At 39.3% G+C, this 14,528-nt stretch overlaps 1 protein-coding gene across 1 annotated transcript; it reads left to right on the top strand.

Moving 5' to 3' along the window:
• Positions 1 to 321: 321 nt before the first annotated feature.
• On the top strand, positions 322 to 12,941 carry ncapg (non-SMC condensin I complex subunit G). The gene is made up of 22 exons (XM_022758572.1): positions 322 to 375; positions 668 to 782; positions 1,419 to 1,655; positions 2,396 to 2,624; positions 2,843 to 2,988; positions 3,159 to 3,243; positions 3,699 to 3,891; positions 3,993 to 4,142; positions 5,900 to 6,040; positions 6,881 to 7,004; positions 7,373 to 7,462; positions 8,493 to 8,681; positions 8,837 to 8,947; positions 9,439 to 9,558; positions 10,028 to 10,267; positions 10,366 to 10,547; positions 10,726 to 10,891; positions 11,171 to 11,338; positions 11,648 to 11,771; positions 12,131 to 12,178; positions 12,314 to 12,383; positions 12,526 to 12,941. Exons 2-22 carry the CDS (start codon positions 675 to 677, stop codon positions 12,650 to 12,652), a joined length of 3,048 nt encoding a protein of 1,015 aa, XP_022614293.1. The 5' UTR covers positions 322 to 375; positions 668 to 674; the 3' UTR covers positions 12,653 to 12,941.
• The last annotated feature ends 1,587 nt before the right edge of the window (positions 12,942 to 14,528 follow it).

The raw sequence follows: 14,528 nt of genomic DNA, 5'->3' as shown, positions 1-14,528 counted from the left end.
CATGATAATTTGGTGCTATTTATGAAAACTAGAGTTAAAAAGCTGAAAAATAATCTATTTGAATCAGTTTCACTATGATTAATCTGTATTATCGCAATCAAAGAAATAAATATTTGATCTGTAAAATGTCAGAACATAGAGAAGATTATTAGTTGGTCGTCGAATAAACAGTTGTCGATTGATTTCAATTGATAAACTAATATATACTTTGAGCAACTGCTTGTATTGTTTAGCCGCCTGCCAGACTAAACCTAGGGCACAGAAACTTGTGACGTACTCACGTAGATTATGCGTCTCAGTTATCGCGAGGACACAGGACAGTTAAATTTGAAAACGAGCGGCAGCTTTGTGTAGGAGAAGAAAACGGAAGAAAAGGTATATTTTAAAAACGCACATAAAGTTTCATTCTTCTCTGTAATACGATGTCTGTTCTAACATTCTGGTAAAGGATGATGTAAAGTGTCTTTAGGGAACTTAATTACATACGCTATAGCTTGGTTACATTGTTTTCCTGTTGCTTTCTCGGTGGGAGCTGTATCGAGGTGGGGCTTTGGTTTTCGTTAATGAGGCGATAGAGACAAACAAGTTGCCGTTAGTGTTGTTTTAGTTGTTAAAGAACTTCTGCGGCTGTTCGAGTTACTCTGTGTTTTGGTTTTGTTTTCTGCAGAGGAAAGATGACTGCAGACAATGAAATAGACATTAAAGAGGCGTTTCAGCGCGCTCAGAAGGGTCACAACAACAAGGCAAAGCTGGTGGCTAGCCTGAAGAGCCGCTACAACAAGGTGGGTCCTGTGTGTTAATATGTGTAGCTGTTATGTGCTCTCAGCTTTATTTATTCATTGCCATCAGACACATTACCACACTTGTTCACTCACAGTATAAATCCGTTTCTATAATGTGATTTGTTTAAACAAAAGTCCCCTTAAGTCGCCCTATTTAGCATTTATTAGCAGTAAGCATTTAATAAGTTCGTCATAACACACTGTAGTATAGTTGTAGGCAGACAGCAAGGACAAGTGTTTATTAATGTATAGTATTCTTAACAAATACAACTTCTCTTATGAAGACAAATTTAATATTATTCACAACTGTGTTTTACAATATTGTCATTCATTATCTGTTATGGAGCTGCAACAGTTTATTGACAGATGATTAGTCCATTGACAGAAAATTTATTTCAACTATTTGGTCATTTTTATGCAAAAATGCCAAAAGTATATGATTGCAGCCTCTCACATCTGAGGATTTGCTTGTTTTCTTTGTCATACATCACAGCAAACTGAATATTTTTTGGTTTCACTTTGCTGCTTGGGCAAATAAAATGACATTTGAAGACGTAGAAAATAAGCACTGCTTCTCTGTGCATTTTTTTTTTAACCCTGTTTGTAATTAATGACAACCTCCATCTCCTACTTCAGTTTGAGGATAAGACACTGTTCCATGAGGAGTTTGTCCACTACTTGAAGTACGCCATGATTGTCTACAAGCGTGAACCTACAGTTGAAAATGTCATCGAGTTTGTTGCGAGGTTCGCCACAAGTTTCCAATCTTCATCTAAAACAGAGGAGGAGGAGCAGGGCGAGGATGAGGAGGAAGAGGAAGACGCTGAGGATGATCATCCCTTTCTAAGTTTCATCTTCAACTTCTTATTGGAGGTATAAACATTTTTACACAAGTGTGTGTATGCAAAGATACATTCTTAAAGCACTTTTCGTTGTATGTGTTCTAAATAATTACGAGAGGTCAACTTTGTGTGACAAATGTTTTTGTGCCTGTAATTTTCCTACATTGATAACAACAACCTCCCTGATGTTTTTGTAAGCTTTGTAAGACCAGTGAGTACGATTTCGATGCATCTAGCATTGACGTTGCAGATTGCAACCAAACCTGAATCCCTGTCCCTTTCCAAGCATGCAGGATAACCTACGATTGCCTTCGGGTAATGTAAAAATGCAAAAGGCCCTCTCTAGAGCCGGTGTTTGGTTTGTCTGTTCTGGGCAATAGGGCTCATTCTAAGCTAACGAAAACACAACGATTCTTAGTTTTAGTTGATTATACTCTAATGAAAACATGCTTATTAATGTTTTATTCAATTTCTGCCAATAGATCCTTTAAGTGTACACAGAAGCCCTGATGTGATTGATGTCTCTGCTGCTTCCTAATCGGATTTTGCTCTGTCCCATCTGTCTCCTGTCTCCTCCTGTTGAACTCCATCTCCTACACTTTCCTGTGATATTCAACCCCTTATGCTCGTCCTCTTTCCTTCGATTCCATGTCTGCTCGTGTGTACTGTCTGTATTGTCTGCCTCTGTCTCCCCAATCTTTCCTCTTCTTTTTCCACTTCTTCTCCCAAACTGTTTGGACCCTTGCATTTTCTACTTTCCTGTCTTTTCAGTCTCATAAAGCCAGTAGCCATGCGGTGCGTTTCCGTGTGTGCCAGCTGATCAACAAGTTGCTGGGCAGTATGGCAGAGAATGCCCAAATTGACGATGACCTCTTTGATCGCATCCACCAAGCCATGCTGGTCCGTGTCACTGACAAGTTCCCGAATGTGAGGATTCAGGCTGCTTTGGCCATGACCCGTCTACAGCAGCCAAAAGATCCTGACTGTCCCACCATCAATGGTTTGTTTTTGCCCTTCCTACTTTTCTTTTTGATTTACAAAAACACAGTAAAGCAATCAATCATTGTTTAAAATTGTGTGTTTGAGCCCAAATATCCACCATCTGCAGAAATACTGAAGTGGGACTTTTTGACTAGGCATAGTGTTCCTGCTCACCTCATGACCTATGTTCTCTATATAAACAAACTATAAACAAGCTCTGTCCTTTCTTCTTTTCAGCGTATATGTTGATTCTGGACAATGATGGTAATGCTGAGGTGCGACGTGCCGTTCTCTCCTGCATTGCAATGTCCCCTCGGACCCTCCCCAAAGTACTGAAACGTACCCGGGACATCAAAGAGAATGTCCGCAAGCTAGCCTACCAGGTACCCACACATGCTGTCAAATTATTCGGTACAAATATATGCAGACACATGCGAAGTATATCAACAGACAACATGATTAAGTTGTTTTGATTTGACTGAATACTCATTCTTGTTAAATGTTGTGAATTGAGGTTTGCTGTAACATTTCTATCTTTGTTCTCTGTTTCAAGGTTCTGGCTGACAAAGTTCACATTAAAGCTTTAACCATTGCACAGAGAGTAAGTCTACTGCAGCAGGGTCTCCATGAAACCTCAGGTAATAGCGGCTTCTGTGCCTCTGTGTTTAATATGTTACTTTTACACGGATAAAATTTTCAGGCACTTGCAGTAAGTTAAAACTTCAAATAAAGCTCCAACTAATGATTGTAGTAATTATCAATTAATCTGCCAATTATTTCTTGATTAATCATTTAGTCTATAAAGTGTCATAAAATGAGGGAAAAAAAATCAAAATATAGGCAGAGGTCATTAAAATATCTTTTCTTTGTCTAACATGAAGTTAAAACCCAAAGATATAATTTTCACAAAAATACAAAACAAGAAAAGGCAGAAAATTCTCACATTGGAGAAGCTGGAACCATTGTTTGATTTTTTTCTGTTTTGCTTGAAAAATGACCAAAAGATATTTGTCAATTATAAAAACAGTTGCCAATTCATCTGCTGATCAGCTCTGAGTTCTGTTCTTCTTCTGATTGGATGTCTGCATTGCAGAAGCAGTGAGGGAGGTGGTTTGCTGTCGCCTACTGCCGGCCTGGCTGTTTCGGCTGGATGGTAATGTCATAGAGTTGCTCCACAGGCTGGATGTAGAGAACTGTGCCCAAACAGCTCTAGACACACTGAAAGCCATCTTGAAAAACAAACCTACTGAGGAACTGCTGCAGGACAGAGTACAGCTCGACAACAGGTACACTCACATACTTCAAATTCTGCCTCTCTGGCTCTCTAATGTGACATAGCTGATAAAATGTATGAGGCTAGAGATTTATTATGTGTGTTTTTTAATAGGAAGCTGGTCCCAGTCGACTCTCTGACCTGTGAGAATGTGCTTTACTGGAGAGCTCTGTGTGAGTTTATCAAGGCTAAAGGCGATGAAGGTGATGAAATGCTGGAGCAAGTGTTGCCAGACGCTGCCACTTACGCTGACTACCTCTATGGGTGAGAGAAGAAACAGATTCACTGGATTATATTCATAGTTTTCTTGCTGTCAGTTGTGTGTTTTCTCCCTACTGCAGAGTAAATTGCAAAGCAGTAAATTGATCAGTAACAATAGGCTATATAGAATGATATATTCTTGTAGTCAACATAGTACTAACCATCTAAAGCAGCTATAATTGATATTTTATAGTAATAATAATGATAATTTAACTCAAAAAACAATTTGATAATGTGAAACCTACAGAGAATTATCACCTGAATGTTAAGCGCCCCTCTGCTTTATGGAGCTTTTTATGGGGTGAGTTTCAGCTCGTTGTTTAGCTGTGCAGAGCATTTAGCAGCTAATGATCCACATAGATCCCTCTTTTAGAGCTAAAACAGTGAATATTTGTCTTGCATTTGCCAGGTGTCCATATGTGCAAATAAGCAATTGTTTGCTTACAGGTTTGCCCCATTAACTTAAATGGTGATGATGTTATGTTCCCAACTTGTTTCTTCTGCCCACAGAATCAGTTATTGCAGGTTTAAATATAGTTTAAATCATTTTGTGATGCTCAGAGGAGCTAACTCACTTGCCATAACCATGTTGTAACTCCAGGTATCTGAAGGCATGCCCCGTGTTCTCAGAGGAGCACCTTCTGTATGTAACTGTGTGGCTAACTCAAGTCTAATATAACTGTTTTGAAGGTGTGGCTGACTAATGGCTAAAATTTTAACCTAATTATGAAGTAATGCCCTTTGTAAATGTGACCAGTGTGACATTTTTTATATATGTGTGTGTATGTATGTATATATATATATATATATATATATATATATATATATTATATATATTGATATAATATATATATATATAAAAGGACCTCATTCCTAGAACAACTTATTTTGATGCTCAGTGCTCTTGTAAGTCAGAGCGTTTTTATTTACAACATCAAAGCTAGCTACTTCAAAAACAGCTGTGATCAAGTGAACAGTGCCTCAGAGTCCCAACAGACTGAACTATAACTACTTTATAATTTAGCTCAACACCCTCACACTCAATGTTAGATTGCTCTTATTACACAGACACACCTTTTGAATTTGTTGTAATGTTTTATTCTTATAGATCTAGTTTTGCCTTTGATGTGAAAAGCAGAGTATTTATCTGGAAGACTGGTCATTGTGATTGAGATTAAAAAAAGAATTTCATTTTAACAATGCTGTCTTTGATCTTCAACGCACTACATACTGGATATAATCTTATATTGACTTCAAAATGTTACTTACAGCATGAATCACAGAGTGCCTTCCACACATATTTTTAAATCCCAGGACTCATTTGTCGTTCTTCATGTGCATTGCTGTTGGAGTAATCTGCTGTTTTATCACCTGCCTAATGTGTGTGATGCTGTCATGTGAATAAAGTAGCTGTATTTATGTGGCATGCTTAACATTTATCTGCTCATTAAATACATTTATTTTTTTCTTTTAAAAAGGTTTGTATGAATCATTCAGTGTCTGGCTGATTGCTGATACAGCTGCGTGTAGTGATTGCTTTTTAGTAGTGCGGGTGCAGTGTTCAGCTACAGTATTGCATTTTATATGGTTGTGATATTCTGTTTTGTACCACTGTGACTTGGGCAACTGAGAGCAGTCTAAATTTTTTCTTTTTCTTTTTGCTGTCACTGAATGTATAGCAGAATAATATCTAATCTGACTGTGCTCTGACAGCTGTTGTTACCTCTCAGATGTTTGACTCTTGACTCTGACTGTTGTAGATATCTGAGGGCAGTGCCTGTGCTGTCAGAGGAGCAGAGGGCTGACTTCAACCAGCTGGAGCTGGTCATGACCAAAGAGTTCATCTCTCAACAGCTCATCTATCTCATCGGATGTTTGGACACAAATGAGGAGGGCGGCAGGTAAGATGAGGGTCAGGGTTATGTTGGTAAAATGAATAACAGATGGTTGAAAAAATTGGGAGGGAAAAGCCAGCTGTCACAGAGGAGAGGGATGTGATATCATTTAAATATGGGGATAGTGGCACAGATAGTCTTTTTAGGAAGAAATTTATAGTGTGCCTCGCACCACTGCACACTGGCCAAACACATTGTGAAGTAAGCGTGTATGTCAGGTTCTTCTGAATGCACAGTCCTCGTTTTTATGCATCAAAGGTTTATCTGAACCTACCTAATATGAGGCTTCAGTACTCTGAGTTAATCAGATCAAATGGGCATCTTCTGCTTGTCTAATGCTGTTTCTCTGCTGAGCTGCAGTGAAAGGTGAGTTACCAAAACAGGGAAATTTGTACTAATAAGGCTGTAACTTTTGAAGCTGTCCATTTAGTTTGTCTAATTTGTTTAGCCTCTTATTAAATTCAGATAAACTTTGGACTGTCATTTTGCACAAAATGTGGACGGTGAATTGTGAGCCTATCCTTTGTCTGAACACCATTTTGAATATGTCTTTGTCTTAGTTTGAATATGTGAGATTCCTTCAATTTAATGTAATTTCATATATGAGTTAATCTAGCTTGGTAAGAGATTCATAGTGTCAGTTATTTTATAAATTCAATTTATTGTCCAGCTCTATTTTATTTTGCTCTGATTATCTTTCAGGGCAAAGGTTTTTTCCAGTTTCCTATTATTATTATTATTATTATTATTATTATTATTATTATTATCATAATCATCATTATTATTATTATTATTATCATCAGTTTGTTATGGTGTTCTTCATCATTATTTTGTTTGTCTTTGTAGGAAGCGTGTGTTGGCTGTTCTGCAGGAGATGTTGGCTCTTCCACAGACCCCCTCCTCCCTGGTCTCCCTGCTCACTGAGAAACTCCTCGCCCTCATCCCTGATGACCAAAGATGCATTCAGACTGTAAGTTATAGTTTACACTTAAATCTGAATTTTTCAATGCTGTAAAACCTGTGCTCATTTAATCCAGACTGAACATCTTTTCCACACACAAAGGGAAATGCATATATTGATGATCTTCATGAATTTACTTGACAGACCAATTAGAGAGAACTTAAAATATGAAGCTGAAATTATTTATCAATGTTTCCAGATTGGGTTGGGGGGTGGTGGTGGTGTTTGATTCTTTTCATGGAAGCATGTATTAAAACCGTCCTTTGCTACTAAATGTCCTTTGTTTGAAATGTCACAAAATTAAACAGATTTTCCATTCAGTGGTGGTACCATTACCACAGAGAAAGATGTCTAAATGAGCAGACTCTGTTGCGCAGGTGGCAGAAATCATCTCAGATGTGAGGGAGCCCATCATGGAGGCCAGTCAGCCAGTGGATGAGAACAAGAGCCGCCAGCAGCAGATCCAGGTGGGCAACACTCTGCCAACTGAAAGCACCCAGAGGCAATTAGATTTTGTAATACCTCACTGTTTTTTGTATTGATGAAAACATCACTTATTGGCACCGCACTAGTTTCATTTAGTAGAAAAGTTTGAATTATTAAGTGACAAAGATTGATTGTTACAGAAGAATATTCAGGTTTCTTATACCAAGAACATGTTTACTGATAATTAAATCTTACAAAGTTTTGTTCCTCACTAACTAACATAACTATATTTGTATACATACAGTATATGAATACAGTGTATTTAAATACTGACATTCAGATACCCTAAATTAAGATTTCTAACTCATAATTTTTGTTGAGTTCTAACTCTCCTCTGATCTGTGTTGATCTACATTATGTGCTCTATTTATATTCCTTCTTTGTCTGTTTGTATTTGTTCAACCTGTCAACCTCCATCTGGCTTGTATTTGGAGGCATAGCATGTGTTAACAAGTGGGGTGGAAGGTGCACATCATTTACGCCAGTCCGGGCTTTGCCTGGTGTATCCAGGTTCATTAGTTTTCCCTTTCTTTATCAGTTTTCCTCACCACATTTTTCCTTACTTGAGAGAGAGAGAGAGCCAGTTCCTTACCAGCCTATTTTTGTTTCTTACCAAGGAAAAAAAAGCACTGAGGGATTGTCTCAGAGTCTTGAGCTTCAGTCATGACTGTCAGTCCATCTACTCTCCAGCTAGCCTTGAAAATATAATGTCTTTGAGGCCAAACTGCTGCAGATGAGGTGAATCGTAGCCCAGGTGTTTAGCTTCCATTCTGTCAGTGCACCTGCTCTCTTTCTCCCTCTCTCCTTTTTTCAGTGAATAAGAGCAAAGAACCCTCTTGGGGGTTGTAACCTGGCCCAGAGCCTCAGCTGTTGTTGTTTTTCCTGTTAGAGGAGATGCAGTCGCCTGTCTCAACAGTCAAGAACCCTCTGGAGTGCATTTCAGCTAAGGAATGACTCTCACCTTTTCTGTTTATATCTCCACCACTCTTTTCTCCCCCTCCTCCCATCCAGCTAGCAGAGGTGAAGGTCCGTATCTTGGAGGCTAAACAAACCCTGGAGGACTGTATCGCTGCCCAGGAGTTCAGCCGTGCAGCAGAGCTAAAGGACTCCATCACAGAGTTTGAGAACCACAGGAACCAGATCGTCCAGGAAATTGCACAGAGCAGCCAGCTGACAGACAAGGAGAGCCGCACTGAGAAGGTACATGGCCAAATGGGAAGCTCTGCCCCTGTGTCTTTCCATGTCTTTAAACCTCAATAGTGAGCAATTTTCCTTCTGGAATTAAAAAAAAAAAAAAAAAAAAAAAAAAACCCAGGAAAGGCCTTAATTGTGTGTTTTTGTTTTCTGTGTTTCAGAATGACCCAGAGACTCTTCTGAGGTGTTTAACAATGTGTGCTGAACTGCTGAAGCAGATGAACATCAAGACTCGAATTGGTCCAACCATAAGTGCCCTAATGTCCTCACTGGTAAATATCCACACACCGCACCTCATCATTTCTTCCACTTACTGAATGTTACCATAGACGTATAGATCACAAGCTCCAACTGGATCTGCAATGCTACCCATAGTTTTGGTTAGCATATACTGTATTGTCTACCAAAGACTTATCTCAGCTCCTTTGGTGCCAGTGAACGCAGTGTCTGTTGCACATCTCTTTCAAATTTATTTATATGTCTGCATTCCCTCTACCGACTGGGCAGGGCACCACTTCACTGTCACTTAACATGAAAACTTTAATGATATACTTTTTCTCCACTAAGTGCTTGTATAAAATGGTCCACTTTTACAATGTTGTTTCACCTGTATTTCTAATTTTCTACTTGCTTTTAGGGATGCTAACCAAATGAAACCTTTGAATCATCTATGATGATTTGCTTATTGCCTGTTTGTCATGTCAAGCTGGTGAAATCAAATCAGTCAGAAGTTGGTTGAAGTCAGTATTTCTCTCTCTGTCAGGTCCTGCCGAGTATTGCAAATGCTCACCCTGCGGTCCGCAACATGGCTGTGGTGTGTCTGGGAACATGCACTCTGCACAGCAAGGAGCTGGCCAAAACCCACATGGTCCTGCTGCTACAAGTAATACTTTATAAATGTCTCATCTTCCTAAAATTCATTTGCATACTTATACTTATATAAACAGGCAACATGTTAGACAGTCAGTTAACCCAAAGTTTCATATTGAAACCAGATGTTGTATCCTCCTGTGTATTTTGGTTTAGTTTAGAGACTTCAGCTGCACCAGCGCATTAGAGAATGGACTTAAACTTGTCATACTTAATAAACATTTGAAACTTGCATTTAATAAACTCAACAGCAACATGTCTGTCTAGAAACAGCACCCTCGAGCTAATCCAGTGATCCACAGGGCTGAGGTCTTTTTAATTACTCTGTGCAACTGTAGCTAATAAAAAACAAACCTGCATAAGTAAGTACTACAAGGGCTAAGTGGAAAAATATGTTTTTGCGATTTTGGTTTCGCTGGCCCTAAAACTCAAACATATATTTTCTACGCCAGTACTAAAATTGTGTTTGTGTTTGTTTTCAGATTGCCCAGCTGGATGAGGTAAAGATCCGAATCAGTGCTCTGCGGGCCATCATTGACCTGCTGCTGCTGTTTGGCTTCCAGCTGCTCTCTGAAACAGCTGCCACTCAGACAGCCCCGCCCTCCCAGTCACCAGACAGACAAGAAGAGGAAGCACCACCAGTGGCCGAGGAGAAGGGAGAGGTATCGGAGGACACAGCGCAGAGTATCCTTGTGATGCTTTCAGAGTTCCTGGACAGCGAGGTGAGCTATTTCATGAACTGAGGTATGCGTTTAGTTTTTCTGGGAGTAAAATAGGTGAAGAAGTTTTATCAAGGTATTTGTGTGTTCAAAATTTTCAGGTGTCTGACCTGCGTACAGAAACAGCGGAGGGCCTGGCCAAACTTATGTACACCGGCCGCATCTCCAGTGCCAAGATGTTGTCTCGTCTGGTGTTGCTGTGGTACAACCCTGTCACTGAGGACGACACCCGCCTACGACACTGCCTCGGCGTCTTCTTCCAACTCTACGCCCGCGAGAGCAGGTCTCACGTGTTCTCATGCACAAAACAATGCAATGAGCTATGTGGTTAATTTATTGTGCATCATGTATCATGTGTACAGTATTACCCATCCTCCTGTTATTAGTATCATGACTTGCCTAGCTGAAGTGATTAGTTATGCAATACAAACTAATATGGAGTTGGTCTTGTGGTGTATTAGGGCCCACCAGGAGATTGTGGAGGAGAGTTTCCTTCTGACTGTACGGACTCTGATTAATGCCCCAGCCACCTCTCCTCTAGCTGAGGTGGATATTAACAATGTAGTCGAGCTGCTCGTGGAGCTGACCCGCCCCAGTGCACTTATTAAACCCTCAGCTAACACAGAGGTAAGAAACATCCACTGAGACTAATGTGTTGTTTATTGTTTATTAGTAGTCATGTTTTTATTGGCTCACTGAAACTTCTGATCATATTGCCTTATTCCCACAAATACATATTAATTTCTTCAACACAGATGAAGTCTTCAAATTGTTCTCTTGAATGCTTCAGTTCAGTTTAAAGCATGCAGAGCTTTAATTCACAATTGTTTGAGTAAGCTGTTTACAATTTAGATAACAGCTCAACAAGGCAAAAACTAATGGAATGTATTGGATGCATGTCTTTAGGAGGTGTGTGTCCATGACTATTTGGCGGTTCGTATGTGTGGGGAGATGCTGAAGGACCCTACAGTCCCTGAGGTTCGTCTCTATGCCAAGACTCTAAGCAACCTGGAGCTCAGCAGAGACGAGACTGTGAGAAAAGACCTGCAGACACTGCTGCAACAGCTTGTACAGGTATACACAGACATACAGTTAAAAACAAGCCATTCCTACGGTTACGTATACCTATATACCGAGGGCTGCAGCTTTTAGACCAACAGTCTAAAAGCCAAAAATACTGTTTACTATCATATAAAACAGAAAAGGTCTAAATTTTCACAATCGAGAAGTTGGAACCAGAGAATATTACTCAATTGTTATAATATCAACATTTTGTGTCAATAGAATACTAGATTAATTGACTAATTGTTGCACCTTTACAAACATTTATATCTGTCCTGTGAAATGTTTAATTTCTCCATTTTCTGTTGTCCTTTTCTCCAGGTGGTGAGGGATCGTGTCTGTCTCCGTGCTCTGGAGAAGATGGTTAATCAGCTGGTGGACTCAAAAGAACAAGCTGAGCTCCTTAGTGCCAGCGCACTACAACCACTGGATGTCAATGCAGATGGTACATAAGCAAACATAGTGACAATCTGTATAAAAGACCCCCTCACATCCCGCTGAGCATCCGTAACAAATGTTACCTTCTCGGTGCCTGTGTCTAAGTAGATTTACACTACATATGTTTGCGACAACTCCTCCTGTAAAAGGATTATGTTTTATTAGCACAGTATTTCCTCTAGGATTACGACCCCCCCTCCACCCACTTGTGCTGCTAAGTTGAAAAATTTAGGAGCACAAAATAATAATTTTCCTTAATGAAGGGATATGAGGAGACATTAACAAGACACATTATTTCATTTGTATGAATACAAAAGGCAGAGAGGAATGGCAAAAATAAGAATTTTCTGTCTGCTGTTTCCACAGAGGCTGCAACAGAAGATCCATCTAAATCTGCCAAGAGAGCTAAAAGAGGTAATGCAGGTTCTGTATACTCATCTAAATCTGCAGTTGTTGTTAGTGCCTGTGTATTTTTAGAGCTCTTCTTGTCTACCTGAGAGGAGGACTTGACTCAGCGCTGTGAGGTAACCTGAGTGTTTGTGTGCACAGGTCAGAGGAAAGTCTGCACAGCTAAAGGAGGCAGAAAGCCAAGCAGGAGGGCAGAGTCATCAGAGGAGAGGTGAGTCTTTTCCGTTATTCCCGTCAATGTGTAGGGAAACGTGGTGGCTGAAGCCATCCTGCATGATTTGATACCACTACTTCATTTTCACATTCTCATTTCTCACATTTAGCTTGTTGTGTTCAATTTTTGTTTTGGCTAGTGATGGAGAAAATGTTCCTGAGTCAGTTCCTGTGGTGCGTCCATCACGGAGAGCCAAAACGACAGCTCTCGAGAAAACAAAGCTGGATCTCAACACCCTCATCAACCAGGAGGCAAATCTGTCATAGAAGTCAGGTTATGAACAATCAATGCAAAAATGAAAATTGAAATTAGTTACTTTTAACTAACCAGGATTCAATTACTCCAGTTTAACATTATTCATAAATACTTTTCTTTTGTCAACATCTAGTAAAACTGATGTCAATAAATGTAACTGGTGCTCACACATCTAATTTAGATCCCTCATAATGGGGTCACCCCTTCATATGTAGTCGTATTTCCTCTTACGTTGTTATTTTAATCATTAAAGTAAGATGTATGTCAATAAAGCTTGCCCTCTTCATTATCACAAAACCAGATCAGTGGCAGCCCCCAATCTTTTTGGTTCAGTATGGAACCTACTCATTTGCCAATGTAAAATTGATAGGTTGGGGGTGATCAATATGACCCCCAACAGTACATTAGGGAGGGGAGGGGAGGGGGGAATACGCTCTACACTGCTGAAGGTGCAACAGTGGAGACTATGGGTTGTGTTTTTTTTCGTTTCAGTCTACTATAAATCATATTGCTCAGTAGTTATTTCAAAAGACTCTTTATTGTTCCAATTACAGAAACCTGTTGGTTGCATCTGTAATGGACAGTATAAAAACACATAATAAAGAAAATATACAACAGATGTTTAGCACCAGGTTCTTCAACAGAGGGCTGAGAGTTATTTATCACAATACTGGGCCACTCCATTTCCCTCCTGTTGAAATGGCAACCATAGTGACATACATACAAGGGTAGTCAGGCACACAATACACACTACAGGTTTAAGTTTTGACCTACAGCCAGACATCTTGGATCTAACATGATACTGATCCAAGATTAGTGTTTACCAATCAACTCTGGCCTTGTCTATCACACGGTTGATAAGCAAAAGAGCAGTAGGCCTAGCTGAGCCCCAGTGGAGGTAGGCGTCTCTTGCTGCAACTTGAGAAACACAACAGGAACTCTAGGGAAACCTTAACAGCAACACATCTCCCACCTGCATTTAAACAGTAAATAATGCTAGTATGTTTATGATAAAAACAATTTAATGCTATTATAACATGTAAAAATCTGTTATTTTTCTGCTTAATTGAGCACAAAGCAGGTGGGAAAAAAAAGTTTGTATAGCAATATCCTTTAAGCTCACATTACATGGCTATGGAAACAACTGAAGTAACATCCCAGGCCATTGGTACTTGTGTACATCCATTCGTCTGTCAGCAATAAAATAATTACTACATACTGATAAATCATCTGGGTTTGTATTGCACCAAATAGATTCTCTAGTTTTACAGTAGGGGATGGTAGTGGGACATGGGATGTGCAAAATATGGGGGAGGAATCTGTAGTGGGATTAATAATCTCAGATGGAATAGTGCAAGAAGTAGATCTGACACTGACGACATACAGTATATGCTTTGGGTGAAAACAAGACAATAACATAACGATAGATGAGTTAAAACAAGTCAGATCCCACAAACCAAAAAATGAATCAGAATATACTTTCTACAACTGCATAATGCCACTTTCTTCATCACTTCACATATACCACTGGGTTTTGTGGCTTGTTGGGGCTGGATATGTAGTCATTTAGAACACTTACGATTGTGGTAATTGTGGTTTGGTGCTGAGAATTGCAAACATTTTAAAAGAAATAATGCATAAAATATTTGGTTTTAGTACAGATTGATGGCCAATTAGTTAAGTACGGAATTTTAGAGGACCCTTACACATATTTTGGAAAGGGTAAAAAAAAAAAAAAAGATTCCTTCATTCAAAGCATTTTTTTGGCTACTGGCTTGCAATACAACAACAGTGACTATAGCAAACAATGCTCAGCTCTAGTGAATGTCATTAAATTTCAATACAAGTTTTTTTAAACCTTGAATACAAAACAAATCATTAAATTAG

The sequence above is a fragment of the Seriola dumerili genome, unplaced genomic scaffold, assembly GCF_002260705.1.
Source record: "Seriola dumerili isolate Sdu_G_001 unplaced genomic scaffold, Sdu_1.0 BDQW01000301.1, whole genome shotgun sequence".
In the NCBI taxonomy this organism is placed as follows: Eukaryota; Metazoa; Chordata; class Actinopteri; order Carangiformes; family Carangidae; genus Seriola; species Seriola dumerili.
Note: the sequence above shows the minus strand (reverse complement) of the source record. Positions and strands in the feature narration are given on the sequence as shown.